General features: G+C 44.8%; 1 protein-coding gene across 3 annotated transcripts in view; it reads left to right on the top strand.

Moving 5' to 3' along the window:
- The window catches only part of NEK5 (NIMA related kinase 5), a 1,893,692-nt gene that overhangs the window by 934,263 nt on the left and 940,802 nt on the right, over positions 1–18,627 (top strand). For all 3 annotated transcript variants that reach the window (XM_069639859.1, XM_069639857.1, XM_069639858.1), the window contains one exon: positions 17,032–17,133. In XM_069639859.1, coding sequence (XP_069495960.1) covers positions 17,032–17,133 — 102 coding nt within the window. The remainder of the gene's footprint in view (positions 1–17,031; positions 17,134–18,627) is intronic.

Below are 18,627 nucleotides of genomic sequence, written 5' to 3'. Positions count from 1 at the left end.
TACCTTGGCCAGTAGTTGGGCAACTATTATGAATGTAGTATTTCATGTTTCTCTCCCCGGGTATAACCCCCAACAGGCACCTACGCCACTGGGCCAGCAGTTTACCCCCTACAAAGAATGTTTGTCAGCTTATGTGTGACATGCTTCCAGAATAACAGAACTAAAGGCTAGCTCCATGCCAAATGCATGAATCCTGCCCTAACAGTAGTGCATTGTGGGCCTGTGTGCGGTCTGGTCTTGTCCATATTATGTAGTCGAGTTGAAGTGTAGTGTAGCCTGTGGATGTATTTATAATGTAGCACACAGAGTTTGGGACTGGGAGATATATTCTTATCTAGACTGCAAATGTCCATCCAGTTGTCTGCACTCAGATGTGATTCCAGCTCATCATTCCATCTGGCAAGCGCATTAGTCCTGTATGGTAACCTGCTGTTTTTAGTTCTGTGCATCTTGGATACCAGTTGTCAGAATGATGCTGCATGTATAGTCAGATATACCACATCACACACACAAGGCGGCTTAGGGTAGTCTGGCGATTCCGCTCTGATCATGTTCTGCACTCTATAATACTGCTGCAGAAATTGTGCATTACACATGCCCTGTGCACTCATACTCTCCTGTGATGGGAATTCATTGTTGACTAACATGCCCCCCTGGTGCCTATTCCAATCTTGTGCCATATTTTATACACTCCTACATCTCCAGCACATGTTAAGTCAGGCACATTTCATATTTGTAGGGAGGGGAGAAGGCAAGGCTTTGTCCCCTATTACTGTACATATCTTCTCCCAAGCCCAATGTGTCATTTGTCCTGGATTCCTGGGTTTACTCTTTCCTCTCTTTGGGCCACATACCATAGTATCTGGGGCATCGGGGATGTATACATTCTTCTCTTCCTGTGCATGTGGGTAGTTTTCTGTGTCTTGAAACCAATGGCATGAAAAACATTCCTGGGTCACAAGGTAGTGGAGGTATAGGTTGGGGACAGCAAAACCCTCCTGCTCGCAGAGCCTGATGATCTGCTCTCAACCCTAGCAGACCCACCATGCCAGAACAGCTCTACCATTATACAATGGACTCTGGTGAAGACGAATGATTCAGTTAGCTGGATCGGAATTGCCTGAAGTAGATTTAGGAATTTGGGCAGAGCCACAATCTTGATAATGGTTGCTCGGCCTGCCATTGTTAAGGGTACGTTTTTCCATTCATCTACCTTGTCCCGAATGTAAGCCAACATAGGAATGTAGTTATATCTGCATAACTCATTGCTAGTGATGGCGACCTTAATTCCCAAGTATTTTACCCCTTGTGGGGACAATCCAAACCCTGAGCTCAATTGGCACCGTCTGGCTTTAGTTGTGAATGTTAAGATTTCCCAATGACTCAAATTAATTCTAAGTCCAGAATATCTACTAAAGGCTGAAACCTCTGCAATTAGGGTTGTAGGTTTTGCTCTGGTACGGATATATATAGCAACATGCCATCTGCATACATGGATAGTAAATGAGCTACTGGCAAGAGCGGAATAGCTCGATGGGTATGTCTTTGCCTTAGTGTATTCGCGAAAGGTTCTATTGCTACTGAAAATAATAATGGTGAGAGTGGGCATCCCTCATGTGTGCCTCTCTCCAGCCGAATACAAGTCGATATATTTGCAGCAGTTAAAACCCTAGCTCAGGGTGCATGATATATTAATCGGATCCAGTCTATCCATTCCTTTCCGTAATCAAACTTTTCAAAAATGTGACAGATATACGGCCTCTCAGTTCAGTTAAACGCCCTTTCAGCCTTTTAAAAAAGCAGCAATATATTTATCCTCCACGCCACCTTGACCATGATGTCATTGAACCTACGCAGGTTCAGTTGTGCGGAACAACCAGGTAAAAACCCTGACTGATCAGGATATATTAGCAGAGTCACTTACTTTAGGATATGATTGATCATTACTTTTGCCAGTATTTTATTATCTGCTCTCAGCATATCTGCCTTTATGGACTACATTTGGTATTCGGCTTCAGTGGCTTAAGTAAGATAATAAAAAAAATGCCTTATCAAGGGATGGTGGCAGAACTCCCACAGTTTTGTTTTCGTTATATACCTTAAGTAGAATAGGTGCTAAGATATCTACATATGCCTTATAGAAATCTGCAGTTAAACCATCTGGGCCAGGATATCAGCTGCTAGCATATCTGTGACTGCTTTCCGTATCTCTGTCAACTCAACAGAAGCATCAAGTGCTGCCTGTGCTTCCTATATTAATTGTAGGACCCACAGTGAGTCAACAAAACCGTCTAGTTCTCTCACTATATAGTGAATACACTGCTCTGGTACAGGACCAATAGTAGTTTTGAAATATTGCGTTTATCTTAAGTCGATCCATCTCTGTGTCACCACCTTCATTTATTGTCTGTGTTAACTGCAAGTGCCAGGGATATATCAGGTCTCACTGCCTCCCCGTTCCCCTCTCTTCCAAGCTGTTCAGTTCGGTTCTGACTTTGTATGTTATTTATGACCCCGTCTTGAGTAGTGGGACAAGGCTTCATCTTTATATAATAGTTCTCTTTCTCCTCTGGGATTTTCGTTATTTGCTTACTACACAGTTTTAGTCCCACTTTCGCATTCTCATGACTGGACTAGTTTTCACTGATTCATAATGATATCCCACAGGCCTCTTGCTTCTCCCGGTTCCCAAGATACCTTTCTTTTGATGGGGGCCGGTGGTTGGGCTTGGCAAACGCTCTGGATGATTCTCTCACCTTCTTGCATTCTTTGCTTCACTTCCTTGGGTCCGCTTCTGACTACTGCTATGCTCTTGCACGGTGGCTCGGAAGCGACACACGTGTCCAAATAGGGCGGTCTCTGCGTTGCTCCTTGGGCGTCCTACTCACCGCTTCCACTAAATGGTCATGCCACCCGCGGGTTGCTGACTGTTCTCTCGGTCCTGTCGACACTCCTCTCATTTTGGCACATGCTGGCCATCCTGTGTCTTGTACTCGTGTTCTTTCACTCTCCACAAGTCGCAGGCTCTGCAACGGACCTCTGCTCTGCCACTCGTTGGCATAAAGATGTCAGGGGGCTTCCCCGGTGCATCAGGTTATCCTCCTCTCTTCCTCCAAGGTGCAGTTACATATACATCTTGTATTAATGGGAGATCTTCCTTTTATTGTGCACTTGACTTTATTCTTGCATTGCTGTGAGCCAAATATAATGGTGTCCTGTTCTTCGCCTTACCTGATACTCCCATATAGGCATTGTATTGATTTGTCTAGGGAGTTCCTCGCAGGAACAGGAGCCCTTGTCCCCAAAGGGGGAGTCTCTCCTGGTTGGGTCCCACTTGCCTCGACCCCTACGGAGGGTGCTGCAGAGCGGGCACCCCTCCTTAGCCTCACATGGGGGGGCTCCCCCTTGGGGAGAAGGGGTGAATACCTGTGATTCGTCACATAGTGTTATCGCAGTCATGTCATGCTGTATGCAACACCTGGGGCCCTATAGTGCCAATAGTGCATAATAACATTGTATGATTCTCAAAAACCCATGCATGTATAGTAAACCCATGAACAACTAACCATTGAAAATGATCAGTCTTCCCCGCCCACACTGAACACCCCAACTCTTCAGTGCCTATTGCCTTTGAGACCTTTTTGTAATAGTAAGTGTTATAAAACATCAAAAAGGAAAAATAAACAGACCCTTCAGCGGTCAAGTCATGCACGCCCAGGGACAGCTTACCCCCTCTCCCTAGCACCTTTAGGCACTGCTGTTACGAGCATCTCACTACTAGAAACAAATATTTTTTTTCATTTTACCAATTCTTCTTCATCATCCATAGAAGTTTAAACAAACATTAACGTATTCCCATTCAGTTGTGCAACTCAACTTCAGAGGTTTAGTCATCATGTGTAGTATAACAGTAGCTATTAGGTGCAGCTGCCAGGGCATAGCCTCCAATCTCGACGGCCAGTATTGGGTAACGCTTCTACAAACTGCATTGCTGCTTCAGGGTCTGTGTAAAAAGACGTTTTGCTATTCTCCACAATGCAAAGCTCACTTTGTGCTTTATCGGGAGAATGTTGACAGTAATGAACAGTTGTTGCACTCTTTTTTCTCCCGGAATAAAGTCTGAAAATATCTGTAGTGCCGGGTTTCTGCATCTAATCTCACCAGCCTCTGTGGCCTCTCCAAGAATTTCATCTCAGTCATAGTAATTGAGAAGCTTCACTATTACTGGGCTTGGGGAGGCCTTCACAGGGATCTGTCTCAAGCATAGGAATGTGTGTGCACAATCAACAAGGAAAGGGATGGATAGAACAGTTTTTGGCAGAATAGCAAGGATCGGTTTTTCCAAGAAAGTTTCATTTTTTCCTGATTCAGCTCCTTCTCTCAAGCTGTTAATTTGCACCTACTAGTTTCTTTATTTCCTGACTGCGCCACTCAACTCACTCATCCTCGCCTGAATACAATCCACCCGAACTACACTGCTGTTCACTTTTTCAGCGAGTTCTGTGTGACTCGACTTCACTTCAGTTCTGCCATTATCGCCATTAGGGTAATGTTAATTGGTGGGACAATCACATAGCCAGCCTCATGCCACAAGCTTGCTTTCACTAAAGTTCTGGCAGTCCCTCCAATACACTGGAGGGTGGGTCGCTCACAAGCGCTCTGTTGCTCACTGGCTGGTCATCATTTTGCCGACTTCTCCTCCCCACCTGCCGACAGCCGGAGGCACAGCACCAGCTTGTCTTCTCGGATCACCACTAGGGGCCCGGACAAGTGGTAAGTGGCGCCAGAGCATGAACCACTTGCTGATCCCGATTCCTCTTCAGGTAGGTGTGCAATTAGGCTAAACATTTTGGGGGGCTAACTTCAGAGACTGTGGGGGAGGGGAGGACTTACTTGTGTGGGTGCGTCTAACTTCTTTATACATTCTTTTTTCAAACTTTATTTAACGTATTTCCAGTGGGTTACAGGGAGACCATTGCATCATGTTAGGATTCTTGTCATTGTACATACATTTTACGATATACATTTCTCCTCTCCATTGTTCATAACATTTGTACTACTAGGTTAATGCTAGACTTACATTCGCAAAACGCTTACAATTCAGCATTTATTGACACGTTGCAGTATCTAATTTTGTAGTTTATTCATATATTCCCAGAACGGACCCATATATAGATGCTACAACTGTGCATACATATCCTTCCTCCTTGTCATTGATATACGTTAGCTCCTTAAGGCAATGTTGGACTGTCAGTGCCTCCTTTGTTTTCCATTTAAGTAGAATGCATGTTTTGGCTGTTACACACCCCACGTTGAAGAGTCTGCATATTTTTATTTTTTCTTTCCCTATGTCCCCAAAGAGGTACTTTAGGGGAAGCAGTGTTGGGGGGGATATCAGTTATGGCATGCAATACTCCCGCAACTCGTTGCCAGAAGTCCTTAATTGGAGGGCATCTCCAGAACAAGTGAATGGTATCTGCATCCTCACTGCCACATTTCTGAAATTTTTGAGAGTTGTCAGTGTGAAATCGTGAGATCTGTGTAGGTGTGTAGTGGAATCTATTCAACACTTTAAATTGTATTAGGGGAAGTCGTGCGTTCAGTGAGATTTCTTTGGTTAGGTTACAAATCTTCTGTCATTTAGTATTTTTTATTGTGTTTTCGGTATCTCTCTCCCATTTTTGTTTGGTTGCATTTGGTTGGTCTGCCCCGTTTTGTACTTTAGTCTATTACCTTGCTAGTATACCCTTCCGACCCTCTCCCTGCACTATCATTTCAATACATTTGTTTGGTTCGGGTTCCGATGGGCATTTATTTTTTACAGCTGACCGAATATGGTAATATTGCAGCAACCGTACTGGGTTGTCCGCCAGTCTGGTTTTAAATTCTTCTATCGTGAAGAATCTTCCCCTGGGGTAGAGGTCACCAAGTTTCATCTCCCTATGAGGGTCCCATGCCCCTTGGATATCTGCATCAAGTGAGGGAGGTAGTTCTGGGCAATTCCACAGTTGGACGCCTTTACAATATGGATTTTTTATTCCCAGTGTGGTATTTATTTGTCTCCAAGCATCCATCGTTGTGCCCACTGGATCATTCGTGCATGAATCTACATAACGGTCACTCAATATGACTGATTTAAGATCAATCAGGGACGCCCCATGGGACTCCAATTCCTTATGTAGTGATTCAGAGTCTGATCTATACCAATGATCTACGTAATGCCCCTGGGGTGCCAAATAGTATAGCTCAAAGTCAGGGGCAGCCAAGCCGCCCCTGTTGTATGGTTCCACTAGGGATTCCCATGTCATGCCGGCTATTCCACCACCCCCACGAATCGTCCTGCCTGTGTTTAAAACGTAGTAAAAAAAACATCTGCCCTAGCCATATTGGAATAGTGTTAAAGAAGTACAGTCATTTGGGTACTACCCCTATTTTCAAAATTGGAATACATACTGCCATACAGTGAAATGGGATGTTTGGTACACAGGTTTAATTTATGTTCTAGTACATTTAAGTATTCTTCATGTTTTTTTTTCGAACAATAGCTTGCGTGTACGTGACACGTTTACCTCTAGATATTTAACTGTGCTGGGTGCCCACCGTAATCCATGCAGTTCCCCCAGTCTTGTGATGTTCCCCATTAGTGGGAATAGCTCAGACTTCGCTGTGTTAACCCTGTAACCTGAGTGTTGTGTACATTTTCCAACCTCCTCCAGAAATGGTTCAATATTGTCCTTTGGGTTTCTGAGATATAAAAGGGTGTCGTCTGCATACAATTAAATCACCTGCAGAGATCACTGTATATGTCTATGGCTGTGGAACTCCCTGATCTTACTTGCTAACGGCTCTATGGCCAGTGCAAACAGTAGGGGAGAGAAGGGACACCCCTGTCGTGTTCCTCTCGCAAGCGCAATTGGTTCAGAGTAGTTCGGTCTTTGGGTCAGTGTATAATAGTTGTATGTAATTTATGAATCCGTCTCCCAAGCCAACTTGTCTTAATACTCCAAACAGAAAAGAACCAAGAGACCGATTCCAGTGCTTTTTCAGCATCTACTATAACTGCCGCAGCAGACACTTCAGCTGAGCTATTGTTCCAAATAGACGGCGAAGATTTAGAGTGGTCGACTTCCCAGGAATGAAGCCGGATTGGTCTAGATGTACCAGACTAGTCATATATGGGGGGAGTCTGTTAGCCAATATTATGGGAAATATTTTTGCGTCCACGTTTATCATAGAGAGTGGACGATATGAGGACATCTCGTTGGGGGGTCTACCAGGTTTCAAAATAAATGTTATAACAGCCTCCGTGAGTGAGGGTGGAAGCCTGCCGGTGTCGCACGACTCCTCCCAAACTTTCAGCAATTGGCAGGCTAGGATATCTTTATATGTTTTATGAAGTTCGATCTCCAGTCCATCCAGGCCAGGGGCTTTACTGGATGTGAGGGATAATATTGCATCAGTTATTTTTTCGAGCGTCACAGGGATATTTAGTTTCTCTCTTGCCTCATGGTCTAGACTGGGTAACAAGGTCTCTGCTAGGTATCTGTCTACTACTTCATCAGATACTGTATCCGAATTGCCATACAGATTTTCATAATAATTCATAAACAACGTATTTATTCCCCTTGTTTCCATTGTATGGCTCCCATATGTACTCATAATGCCGTTAATGTGTTGTGTTTCCCTTTCGAATGGATTGTGTCCTCCAAAGTATTCCTCATATTTGACATGTAATGTCCAGCTTCAGCTGCTTCAGAAAAGAACAATTGTAAACAAACAATTTGGGTAATACCGTTTTGAAGTAGCAGTAGCCGCCTGCACCACCAGACTCTCCGGAGTGGGGTGTTTCGACAGGTAGTCGGGGTCACTACTGGAGGGGCGGTATTTCTTTGTCAGGTTCTTATTAACGGCTGGATTGGTCTCCGGAGTTTCCCAGTTTCTAGCCACCCTTTTTAGTAATGCCATATGGAAGGGCAAATGAACAATTGACCGAATTTAAAGGGTCACAATTGACCTTTTCACAATTGACCGTATATATATATATATATATATATATATATATATATATATATATATATATATATATATATATATATATATATATATATATTTCTGAGGCTTGTGGAATCTGCTTAGATCACATGCTGTGCATAGGCCGACATCTAGTGGAAGCTGCAGAGTATTACAGTTTGTTTTTCGAAACTCGAAAATGGGTGTCGACAGGGTGTGCCAGTAATACTATCCCTAGTGTGACGTCCACTGTACCCAAGATCCCTCACGCGTCTAGGATCCTCAGATTGTTTTTTTCCGCCATACTGGTCGGAAGCATTTTGCGGAGTCCCCTGGCCTTAGCCATACTTTTGCTAAAATTTAAAAATAATAATCTATTGACATCCTTCCCCACCTCAACGACGAATTTCGGCAATCGACGCCGGCGGGAGAAGAAATCGACCGTCGGCTGCTGCACGACGGATTTGGGCCTCGGAAGGCCGCTGGCCTCGGCCCGGGCCTGGAAGGCCGCTGGCCTCGGCCCTGCAAGTAGGGAGAGTGGGGGGTGGTACATACTCTACACTCTTGGTATATAGGTACACCTTATACATTTCCTACACTTAACAGCCCGCTGCCTCAAGGTGCGTATGGAGGGTACCCCTTTTCAATTCTGCCCCAAGTGCAATCGCAAATACCCTTGGGTCGACAGGCACGCCACGTGCAATCTCTGCTTGCCGAGGGACCACCCCGAAGCGAACTGTAGAGCGTGTAGTAGGTTTAAACCTAAGACACTTGAGGACCGTTCGACGAAGCGTTGGGCCCACCACGCCAGGCAAGCAGCCATGGCAGCGGAGAGCGCCTTCAGCGACGTCAGCGACGCCGTACTTTCGGACGGGGAGGGCATTACGGCGTCGAAAGACAGCCGAGCGCACGTCCCCGACCTCGGAAGGTCGTCCAGCAGGGCGGCTATGTGGAAGACCCCCGGCGACACAAGCGCTTCACATACTACACACACTAAACACACTAAGTCCAACCGAGACTCGACGACGTCAAGTTCTCGGAAAGAGGCACAGACAGAACGGTCCGATTCGGTGTCCTCTGGGCGCTCTCAATCAAGATTGCCGCATGACTCCAGGCAATCATCCACTCTAACCAAGAGTGCCTCGCTCCCTAGGCTAACAGAAGTTCGATCGTCGGAAGACGAAGACAACTTCCACCCCCAGGCCGCGCTCCAAGAGTCGGAGCCCGCAGTTAAAGCCAGCGAGGCCCCACGCTCGAAGGACAGGGACACCTCTCCCGATCCTCGACGCCAGGCGTCGAAAAACTCCAGAGCCACTAAGGGACAGGGAAAACATTTTTCAACCCACGGGGAGGGGGGAAAACAGCAGAAAAAACTACCTGTGCATTCTTCCACACCTGTGAAACACTCCACTCCCTCTAAACAGACAGACAAGACCAGGTCTCCTGATAGGTCTACAACCAGCAAAGCTACTCAAGATAAATCCCATAGACTTGCTGAGAAAGTCATTCCCAGTTCCAAAAAATGGTCCAGTGAAGACATAGATAGGGTCATGTCAAGAATGTCTTCTTTGGCTGATTTTTATGATAAAAATCCAGAACATTTCCTCTCGTATGATCCACAAGGGGCCACACCCTCAGGCTCTACTAATCCTATCCCCCCGAGTAAAAAGCCCCGGTTTGAAACTCCGATCAGGTCAGAACCGTTCGAGGTACAACCTTACGCAAGACCATACTCACGGTATCAAGGAGAGGCTTCCTTTGGTGAGGACCAAGAATTTGGTATGATAGAAGAGCAAACCGGAACGGGCTACTATGGGGATGATGAGGACCAGGAAGAAGAAGAGGATGACCCGGAAACATACATAGTAGATTCCCCGGTAGAGAACGAATCCCCGGTTACCGACTCCCCAGTCGATAACCAACCCCTCCTAAATGAGGTTCTCGCTCGCGCAGCAGAACATTTCCACATTGACACCCACGGTGTCCAGGAGGAAAGGGACTTCGCAGAAGAGTTAGTGGGAGAAAGGAGGCCTGTTGCCCAGACCATCCCTATCCTTAAGTCCATTCAGCTGAGAATAGATCCGTCCCTGGTGAACCCGAACCTCACCAGAGCAGTCAATCCCAGGGTTGAAAAACTTTTCAGGGCTGCCCAGTCTGACCCTCTCTATATAAGAGGACATCTGAAGCCAGACTCCATAGTTGTCACCAACACTCGTAAGAGGGCTGGAACACCCTTGTCATCGTCAGAAGCTCCTCCCGACAAGGAGAGCAAAAAACTATATGGTTTCGGCAGGAAAGTAGCCTCAACGTCCGCCTATCAAGCAAGGATTGCTAACTCCACCACCCTGTTGGCCAGCTACAACTGCCATCAGTGGGAAGAAGTCGCGGCACTCGTAGCCTCTGCTCCTGAACCTTTAAAGGGCCAGTTAGCTCGGATTTCCGCAGAGGGTAGAGCCATGTCTGGTTGCATTTTGAAAGGAACCTTCGACGCCGCGGACAATGCAGGCATATTGATAGCGGAGGGCACTGTTATCAAAAGACATGCTTGGTTACGGCAGTCTGGTTTTAAGGCAGAAACCCAGGCATCATTGTTGGACAAACCGGTGGAAACCGATCTGTTGTTTGGTAAGGCGGTCGAAGACGCACTGAAAAATGCCAAGGACGAATACGAGACACTCAAGTCCCTTGGCCAGTTAACCAATAAACCCCCTAACCAAAGAGGGAATAGTAATTTTCGTCGCCCACGCGGCCAATATTCCCAGAGAGGATCTAACTATTCCCAGGGGCAGGGTACACAGTGGAACAACAACCAACAGTCTACCCAGGGTTATGGCAGGGGTAATAGGAGAGGTCGTGGTAAAAGCAGAGGCAGCCCCAGCAAGGGAGGTGGCACGCCTCCACCAAAGCAGTGACGCTCAGTTCAGGGTCCCTTCTCACGCAACCCCAGTAGGGGGACGCATTTCCAACTTCACCCAGGCTTTAGCCTTAGTTAGGACGTGTGTAGAGATCAATAGATTATTTCCTTTTGCGTTAACTAGAAAACCCAAATAGATCATTGAGCTTCTGATGGGTAACTTGTGCAACCCCATGCTCCAGTTTTTCAAAAGTGGTCTCCCTTTTCCTGTTAAACACAGGATTAGCGATTTTAGAGGATTTACTACCAAGGTGTTGGTTTCCATATATTTTCCAAATGCTGTCAATAGGCGCTGAAGTCCTATCGGGGACCTATCGAATAAAAGAAAGTCGTCCGCATACGAGCACCAGCACATTTTCTTGCCTTCCAGCATTGGTTGTATAAAGGTAGCGGGACATAGCGCCTGACCTATGTCAGAAGTATAAAGATTGTACAAGGTTGGGGCGAAGATGCATCCTTGACGGAGGCCATTTGAAGTCTTAATAGGTGTTGAGAGGAGGCCTTCGTTGTTTAACCTAATCTGTATGGTTGATCCTTCATGGAGGTGAATCAAGATGGCTAGCAATTCACGAGGTAACTGCATGTGTGACAACTTCTTCCATAACATTGATCTATTTACCAGGTCAAACGCAAGAGATAAATCGATGCTTGCCAGATAAACCGGACTCGCCCCTTTTTGCCATCCCAATTCTTGCAGGAGTGAAATTATCAACCCGCCTGCCAATGTTCCAATCCCCTTTCTAAAGCCAAATTGTGCGAAAGAATATATCTTTTCAGTTGTGGCCCAAGTTTCTATTCTTTGTAGAAGAAGACTTGCATAGATTTTAGAGTCTGAATCAAGGCGAGCTATTGGCCGGTAATTAGATGGCATGGATCGATCTCCCTTTTTGTAGACCGGAATCATGTAGCTCATATTCCATGAGGATGGAATACATCTAGTACGGCTTATATCATCAAAGAGTAGGAAAAGTGATTTAGACCAGAGGTCTGGGTTTCCCTTGAACAGAATGTTTGAGAGCCCATTAGGTCCTGCAGCGCGGGAGGAACTGGATCTTATAATCCTCTCTCTTATCATATTAATCGAGAAGTTACTAGGCCAAGGTGTGGTCTTGAAGTTACCTCTCAAAGAGCCCACGTCCTGTGTACCACCATATAAGTTCTCAAAATGATTTTTCCATATAAGCTCGTTATTTGGATTCAGATTGAGAGTTTGAGAAGATCTAGAGGATTTCTTTATGAGCTGCCAAAAATGCTTGGTGGAATTATTTTTTAATGAAATCAGCATTTCCTCATTATCTTCTTGAAGTAGTTTATGTTTATGTGATTTGCACCAGTTCTTGTAAACTTGCTTGATACCTTTAATCCCCCTTCGTTTGATATCATCATCTATATTCAGACGATGTACTTGTCTTAGAGCGCGACGCAGCGCAATTTTTGCTAAATAGACAGCAGAATCATATTTATGTAAATGTTGTTTGGAGGGAAGGTTACCCATCTTTTTTGTGGACTTCTCAATTAAGGTTTTAATATATGGGCCAAAGTGCTCATGTGTGAACCTCATCTTTTTTTCCTCATAAGTGGAATCTGTGTGTTCTTTACAGAAGAGGTTATTACATTTAGAAACATTTCCCGGATGCCAACAAATCCTATTACTTCCATTATTTATAAGCAAATCATGAAGCCTCTCCAGGGGTTCAGGATTTCTTATACCGATGCTGAGATTCAATTCCAGCATCTTATGGTCACTTTTAGGGGAGGGAGTTAGTCCAAAGCTTTCGATCAAATTAAAAACGTCAGTGGAAACATACATATAGTCAATAGGACAAGACCTGGTCCCTGATGTCCAAGTTATATGTGTGACGTCGGGTTTCAGGGTTAGCCGATTTCAGGCCCCAGTTTTTGAATAATGTTGACCAACCTAATCGATCTCCTTTTTTGTACATGGAATTTTTCAAATGAAGATCCTGAGTTTCCCCTTGGTCCCCCATTGTGAGGCAGAGTGTAGGGTTCAAGGAGGTGAATATTTCGTTTGTCTCCAACAATAGATTAGTATTCAGGTCCCCCATTATTACAATTTGGATACCTGGATAGATATCAAGGTATTTCTCCTTTATATCTTCCATTTTTGAGGTTGTTTCAAAGATGTTTATTCCTGGTGACCAATATATGTTCCAGATTAGTATATAGTTAAAGTTTTCAAACTTTAGGATCACACCTAATCCCACTGGGGAAATGGTGAAAGTTTCAACAATATTAATGCCCAAGCCCAGCTTTATTGCTAATAGGAGTCCCCCCTTGATGACATTCAAAACCGTGGGCGAGGTCATCCACGTTTCTTGTATGCAAATAATATTTTTTGTTCTCAAATAATTACATAATTCCACACAAGACGACAGATGAGAATTCCCTCTTTAATTCCAGGAGAGAATAGAAACATGGGTACTTACTGTTACTGCTTTAGATTTTGCAATCTGGCAATGGAGTCTCTCAGGCTCGAGGCTAGCCATCTCCAGTTTGAGTCGTGCTCCTGGAGGATCTCTGACTCTTTTTTTTTTTTTTTGCTCTGGATCACTCAAGCCTCCAGGTCTTTGTGCTTGGTTGAGTTTAGGTAATTCCGATTGCAAACTTCCATCTCCAAAATTTAGGATATCGAATCCCCTCTTGTTAAATTCATCTAATTCCAAGAGAACGTTCCGATATACCAGTTTAGAGCAGAATACAATTGTAACATGGTCATAACAGTAGGGATGTAAAAAATCCATCCTTTTGATATCTGCAGTGGTCAAATTTGCTAAATTGGGAATATCATTAAGAAGCTGCAGAGTTCTATTTCTATTCATAGAAGGCTGAAAGCCACACTCAAAGATAGGGAAAATTAGAATACTTGGAAAATCCAAGAAGCATGGGGTTCTCCAAGGGATATGTTTAAGTTCTGTATCCATGTAATGGTCGAGGTGGTCTAGCAGGGATACAGAGCAACAGCTCTGAGGGTGAAGGGAATGTTTCCATTGGGATGGATGTAGTAAAATCCGTAACCTTCAAGGTGGGGGACCCTTCCCTAATCACTTGCTGCTTAGGCTGTGGTGATTTGGAAATACCAGCCAAGACGTTAGAGGCCTGTGCTTCCTGCAATGTTTTATCCTTCAATGCATCTGCGATTGCAGTACTTATAAGCAATTTAACATCCGTTTCGGTCAAAGAAGGCGCGGTAGATGGATTACCAATTGATTTCTTCATCACACATGGGCTCACAGAATATCTATCTTTGTTTGAATTCATTACTCCAGTTTCTTTAGTCGTCTTTTGGATTTGGGGGGCCAATGGGCCCAAAGTAGTTTGAGGCCCCTTTGTCAATGGCTTAGTCACACCAGTGGAACGATTTATGTCCAAAGGATCGTAAGAATGTCTCTCCTTTAAAGCTGCTTCTACAGCAGCATTAATAAGGGATTTTATCTCGGTTCCACTCAAGGCAGGTGTCTCACGAGGGCTGGTATCAGGGGCCTTTTGCATGGGGAGATCCTCTACACAATTTTCTTGGGTGGGAGGAACTGAAGTTGCTAAATCGCTTGATTCTGGAATTTGAGCCACCTGCGGTGTGATATTTGTTAAAAACGCATTTGCCAGTGGGTTCAAGGAGGTGGTAATATGGGCTAGCTTTGGATTTTTTGGTACTTACATCTTCCTTCGTGTTACTGAGTCCCATGACTAATGTTGAAGTCAAACTCTTGTGGGACATTGCGTCAGTCAGAGAGTTCTTCGCATGACTATACTTTCCCTCCTGACCATTGTAAGGAGGTTCTTCTTTATCAGCCTCTAGGTCAGAAGTCCCAGCCGGTTCTTCTGCTATTAGATTTTTCCAAGAGTTTTTCGCAATTTTGCTTCTTTTATTGAAGAAGGACGCATGTCCCTTCTTCCGGTTGTTTTTGTTGTTCTGGTAATTTTTATTTTTGTTTTTGTTGACTTGTTTTGTTTGTCCGCTCCCCTCTTCTACCTCTGTAAGATTTATATTCTTAAATATAGGTAGTACATCAGAAGCTTTCAGAGCCTCTGGATTCAGTTGTGGGGCTGGCATATTTTTTAAGGCAGGATTGTCCGGCTCAACCCTGGTGGGAAGTAAGCCGGTAACCATCAGTTTAGTGGGCAAAAGTTCAAGTGCCTCAATAAATCTGTTAGTCTGAGCAATTTGTCTACCCATTAGAATACGGTTTTCCATAAATCCAGTAGAGTGGACTTTAAGTTCTTGCAATATGTCCCGGAGGAGCGTACCAGTCTCAGATGTGTTACCCAGGTTCAATTCATTGAAGGGATTAGAGGATTCAAGTGTGTGCTGAGTAAGATCTCTCAGATCTGCGTCAGCTGAAAAGAAATCAGGAGGGGTGTCCAGGAAAGAGGATTCTGGCACAGTTACAACCTCCTCCCTTGTCTCCCCATCTATCAGAAGAGGATCTATTATTTTGTCTTCTTGGGCCTGCATAGGGCCTTTTATGGAAACAATAGACGAGTGTACAATTGCTTCTGACTCCAGTAGCATTGAATCGCTCGGCTCAGGAGGGGATGGCAGTAATGGCATATTCAGAGCCATTCTTAATGTGTTTTTTACTGGTGTAAATATTAAAGTAGCTGACAAAATATCATTGTACAGTCTGGTTCCCTGTGTGGTAGAGCTCCTAGTGGAGGGACCAGCTGCAGCCCCTCTAGAGTAAACATACTCAATGCTATTTCGGCGTCTTGACATGCCAAGTGAATAGGAAGGAGAAGGATGTAACTATTTTTTATATATCTGGTTGGAGGTATTATATTTGGGGTCTACCAAAATAAATGACTTCAGGACTTGAACTAATACAAATAAGTGGTGTCAATACACCTTTCAGATGTTATTTAATACTGAGGGGCATATAGAGACCCAGACCTGTCCGAAAACTTACAATCTAGAAGTCTTAAACACCAAACTTTAATATAATTAGACAGAAAGAATGTAGCGTCCTGTGTTAGAGTTATGAAACCAGCAGGAAACACTTAAATGATGCAGCCTTTTTACTGCGTATTAGATCATATACAGCTGTTTGCCCTCTACCCTCCCGTGCAGTCAAACGAATTACCTTAACAGCTTCTGCTGAACCCGGCGTCCCTCCTCCCCACGAGCTAATAGGTATCCAGAGTTTAGGATTAGTCTCACAAAGTTCTTGAAAGTGCTTATTCGGTGCGTGCCCCGATGCCCTGGTGCCGGTGTATTTATGCTCCTCCCCAACAATGAGCACGCCAGAGGGGGGCGGGGTATTCACGCAGGGAAAGCCCTTAAAGGAATTAAGGAGAGAGAGGTGTATGTCAGGTAACGGCTAAGCAAAATGAATAATGGTAGAAGTATAGGTACAGCACAGTGTGCACAACGTGCACAATTCTCAACAAATGCACAACGTGCACAACAGTCACCTTTGTTAGTTTCTAGTCCAGGCAAGGCGGTGCAACCAGAGAAGACGTCCGCTGCCCTGTAAATCACAGCACGGCAACACGAACTACTCGGCAGACAGTCTGAGCAAATTAGGAAGAAAATCCTTTTGGAACGTGGCGGCCCCGCGAAGAACTCTTTCCCAGCAAACAGTGCTTGTCGTGCTTATTCAGAGTGCGCGCGGGTGCGCTGGTGCCGGTGTATTTATGCTCCTCCCCAACAATGAGTACGCCAGAGGGGGGTGGAGTATTCACGCAGGGAAAGCCCTTTGTTAGTTTGTAGTCCAGGCAAGGCGGTGCAACCAGAGAAGACGTCCGCTGCTCTGTAAATCACAGCACGGCAACACAAACTACTTGGTAGACAATCCGAGCAAATTAGGAAGAAAATCCTTTTGGAACGCGGCGGCCCCGCGAATAACTCTTTCCCAGCAAACAGTGCTTGTCGTGCTTATTTGGTGCGCGTAAAGGGATCTCCCCTTTACCTACATTGTTAATGTGATCCCGTGAGGTTTTCTAACATTGTATGTTAAATAAAGCATATATTGTCCTCAAAATGTATTAAATGTTGAAAAATATCTTTCTTATGTAAATTATACCTAATGTAGTATTTCTTGTAGAAGCCTGGAATGCATATCATGTGCGGCCTGCATTCTATTTTGCAGGAATACTTGAGGAAATTAAATCAGATTCGCCAGCAGTATCACAATGAAGTGAAAGAAAACAAAATAAAAGCAGGAGCCCCAAAGGGTGACATAAACATCCAAGTGAGTTACTTTGTGTTTTGTCAATCTATCCTGGTTGCTTGATTTGAGAACGTGTAAATGTTGTCTCTACAGAATCAGCACATATACCTTTTAATTAGACTTTGGGAAACAAAATGTTTTTGTCTTTCTTTCTGTACTTTGACCTCCAACATCTACTATGTCTATTGAGACATCCCTCACACCAACCCTTTGATCCTAGACTCTTTACTCCTCTCGCCTGCTGATGTTGGTGCTTTTTGCTGGTTAAAACGATTACACTACTGGCCCCTCGGTGTTAAGTGTTTGGACTCGGTGGCATGTTTTTACACAAATACTTCATGATCTACATGACAGACAGCAGTAGGGTGGCCCGAAGTAGCAGAGCTCAACACCCACACTGACTGGAAAACAGTGTGAGCACACAAGCACCTCAGGACTGTTCTGTTTTCTTTACCCCCTTTTAATATTCCCTCCCGAAGTTGCTCTGAAGCAGCTTTAATGCCTTCTATGTCAAAAGACCTTTTTTAAAAAAAAAGATTAAAAAGAACGATTTAGAAAGACCGCTCTGAGGGCCTTTACACGAGTTGGGAGGTATCCCGTCTGGGATACCGCCCAACTTCATTTGAGTTCGTACCCACCCGCCCAGCGGTATTACTGCCAGTTCATGGGTTGGGTGCTAACTGTAAATCCCCATTCCCCCATTGGGTCCGTCTGACTCAATGGGACATTTTCCGCGCAATTACTGTGCAGTAATTGCGCTGAAAATTGGCATTTTTCCAGTGGGTTTACCCCCAGCTCTTAGCTGGGGGCAAACATGCCAGACTCAAGATTGGGCGGAGCCACCGCAGTTAAGGGCTACTGCCCAACTCGTGATCAGGCCCTGAGAACGTTCAGAGCGGTCTTCCTAATCGGAACTGTAACGCCCCAGCTGCACACTAGTCTGCGCAGGGGCTGGCAGGTGGACCGAGATAAGCAGGGCAAGACGAGTTAAAGGTAAGTGTGTGTTTGCGTGCGTGCGTGCGTGAATGAAAGGGGGCAGTGTTTGTGGGAGGGGCTGGAGTGTGTTTGCATGTATGTTTTTCTGAGTGTTTTGGTATGTAAGTGTGTGCTGCAGAAAAGGTATGTGTGAGCATGAGGCAGGGTTGGGGTTAGACAGAGGTTTAAGGGGCGTTCGGTGGTGAAACCCCCGATTTCAAAGGGTGGTGGGAGAGGCATTCAAGTGTTTCTTATATTAAAGGCCGCCCAAAAGCGGTCGAAAATAATTGGGCTTTTTTAGGTGCGGCTTTTAATATTTGAGATAAAGACATAGAACCCTTTAATGCTGTACAAAAAATGCAAATAAAACCCACTGAAACACATTGGTAAATAAATGGATTTTGCATCCAAGCACAGCATGATTTATACATGGTGGGTCTGCAATGTGTGATTGTCGGCACAACTGACATTAATTCAATTTCTTTTCCTAGACAGTAACATAATTAAAGCGGTCAGCTTGGCATTTGCCTTCTTTGCTGC

The sequence above is a fragment of the Ambystoma mexicanum genome, chromosome 7q (genome assembly GCF_040938575.1).
Source record: "Ambystoma mexicanum isolate Mex_15411 chromosome 7q, UKY_AmexF1_1, whole genome shotgun sequence".
Classification (NCBI taxonomy): Eukaryota; Metazoa; Chordata; class Amphibia; order Caudata; family Ambystomatidae; genus Ambystoma; species Ambystoma mexicanum.
The sequence above is the reverse complement of the archived record's forward strand: the minus strand, read 5'-3'. Positions and strand labels throughout refer to the sequence as shown.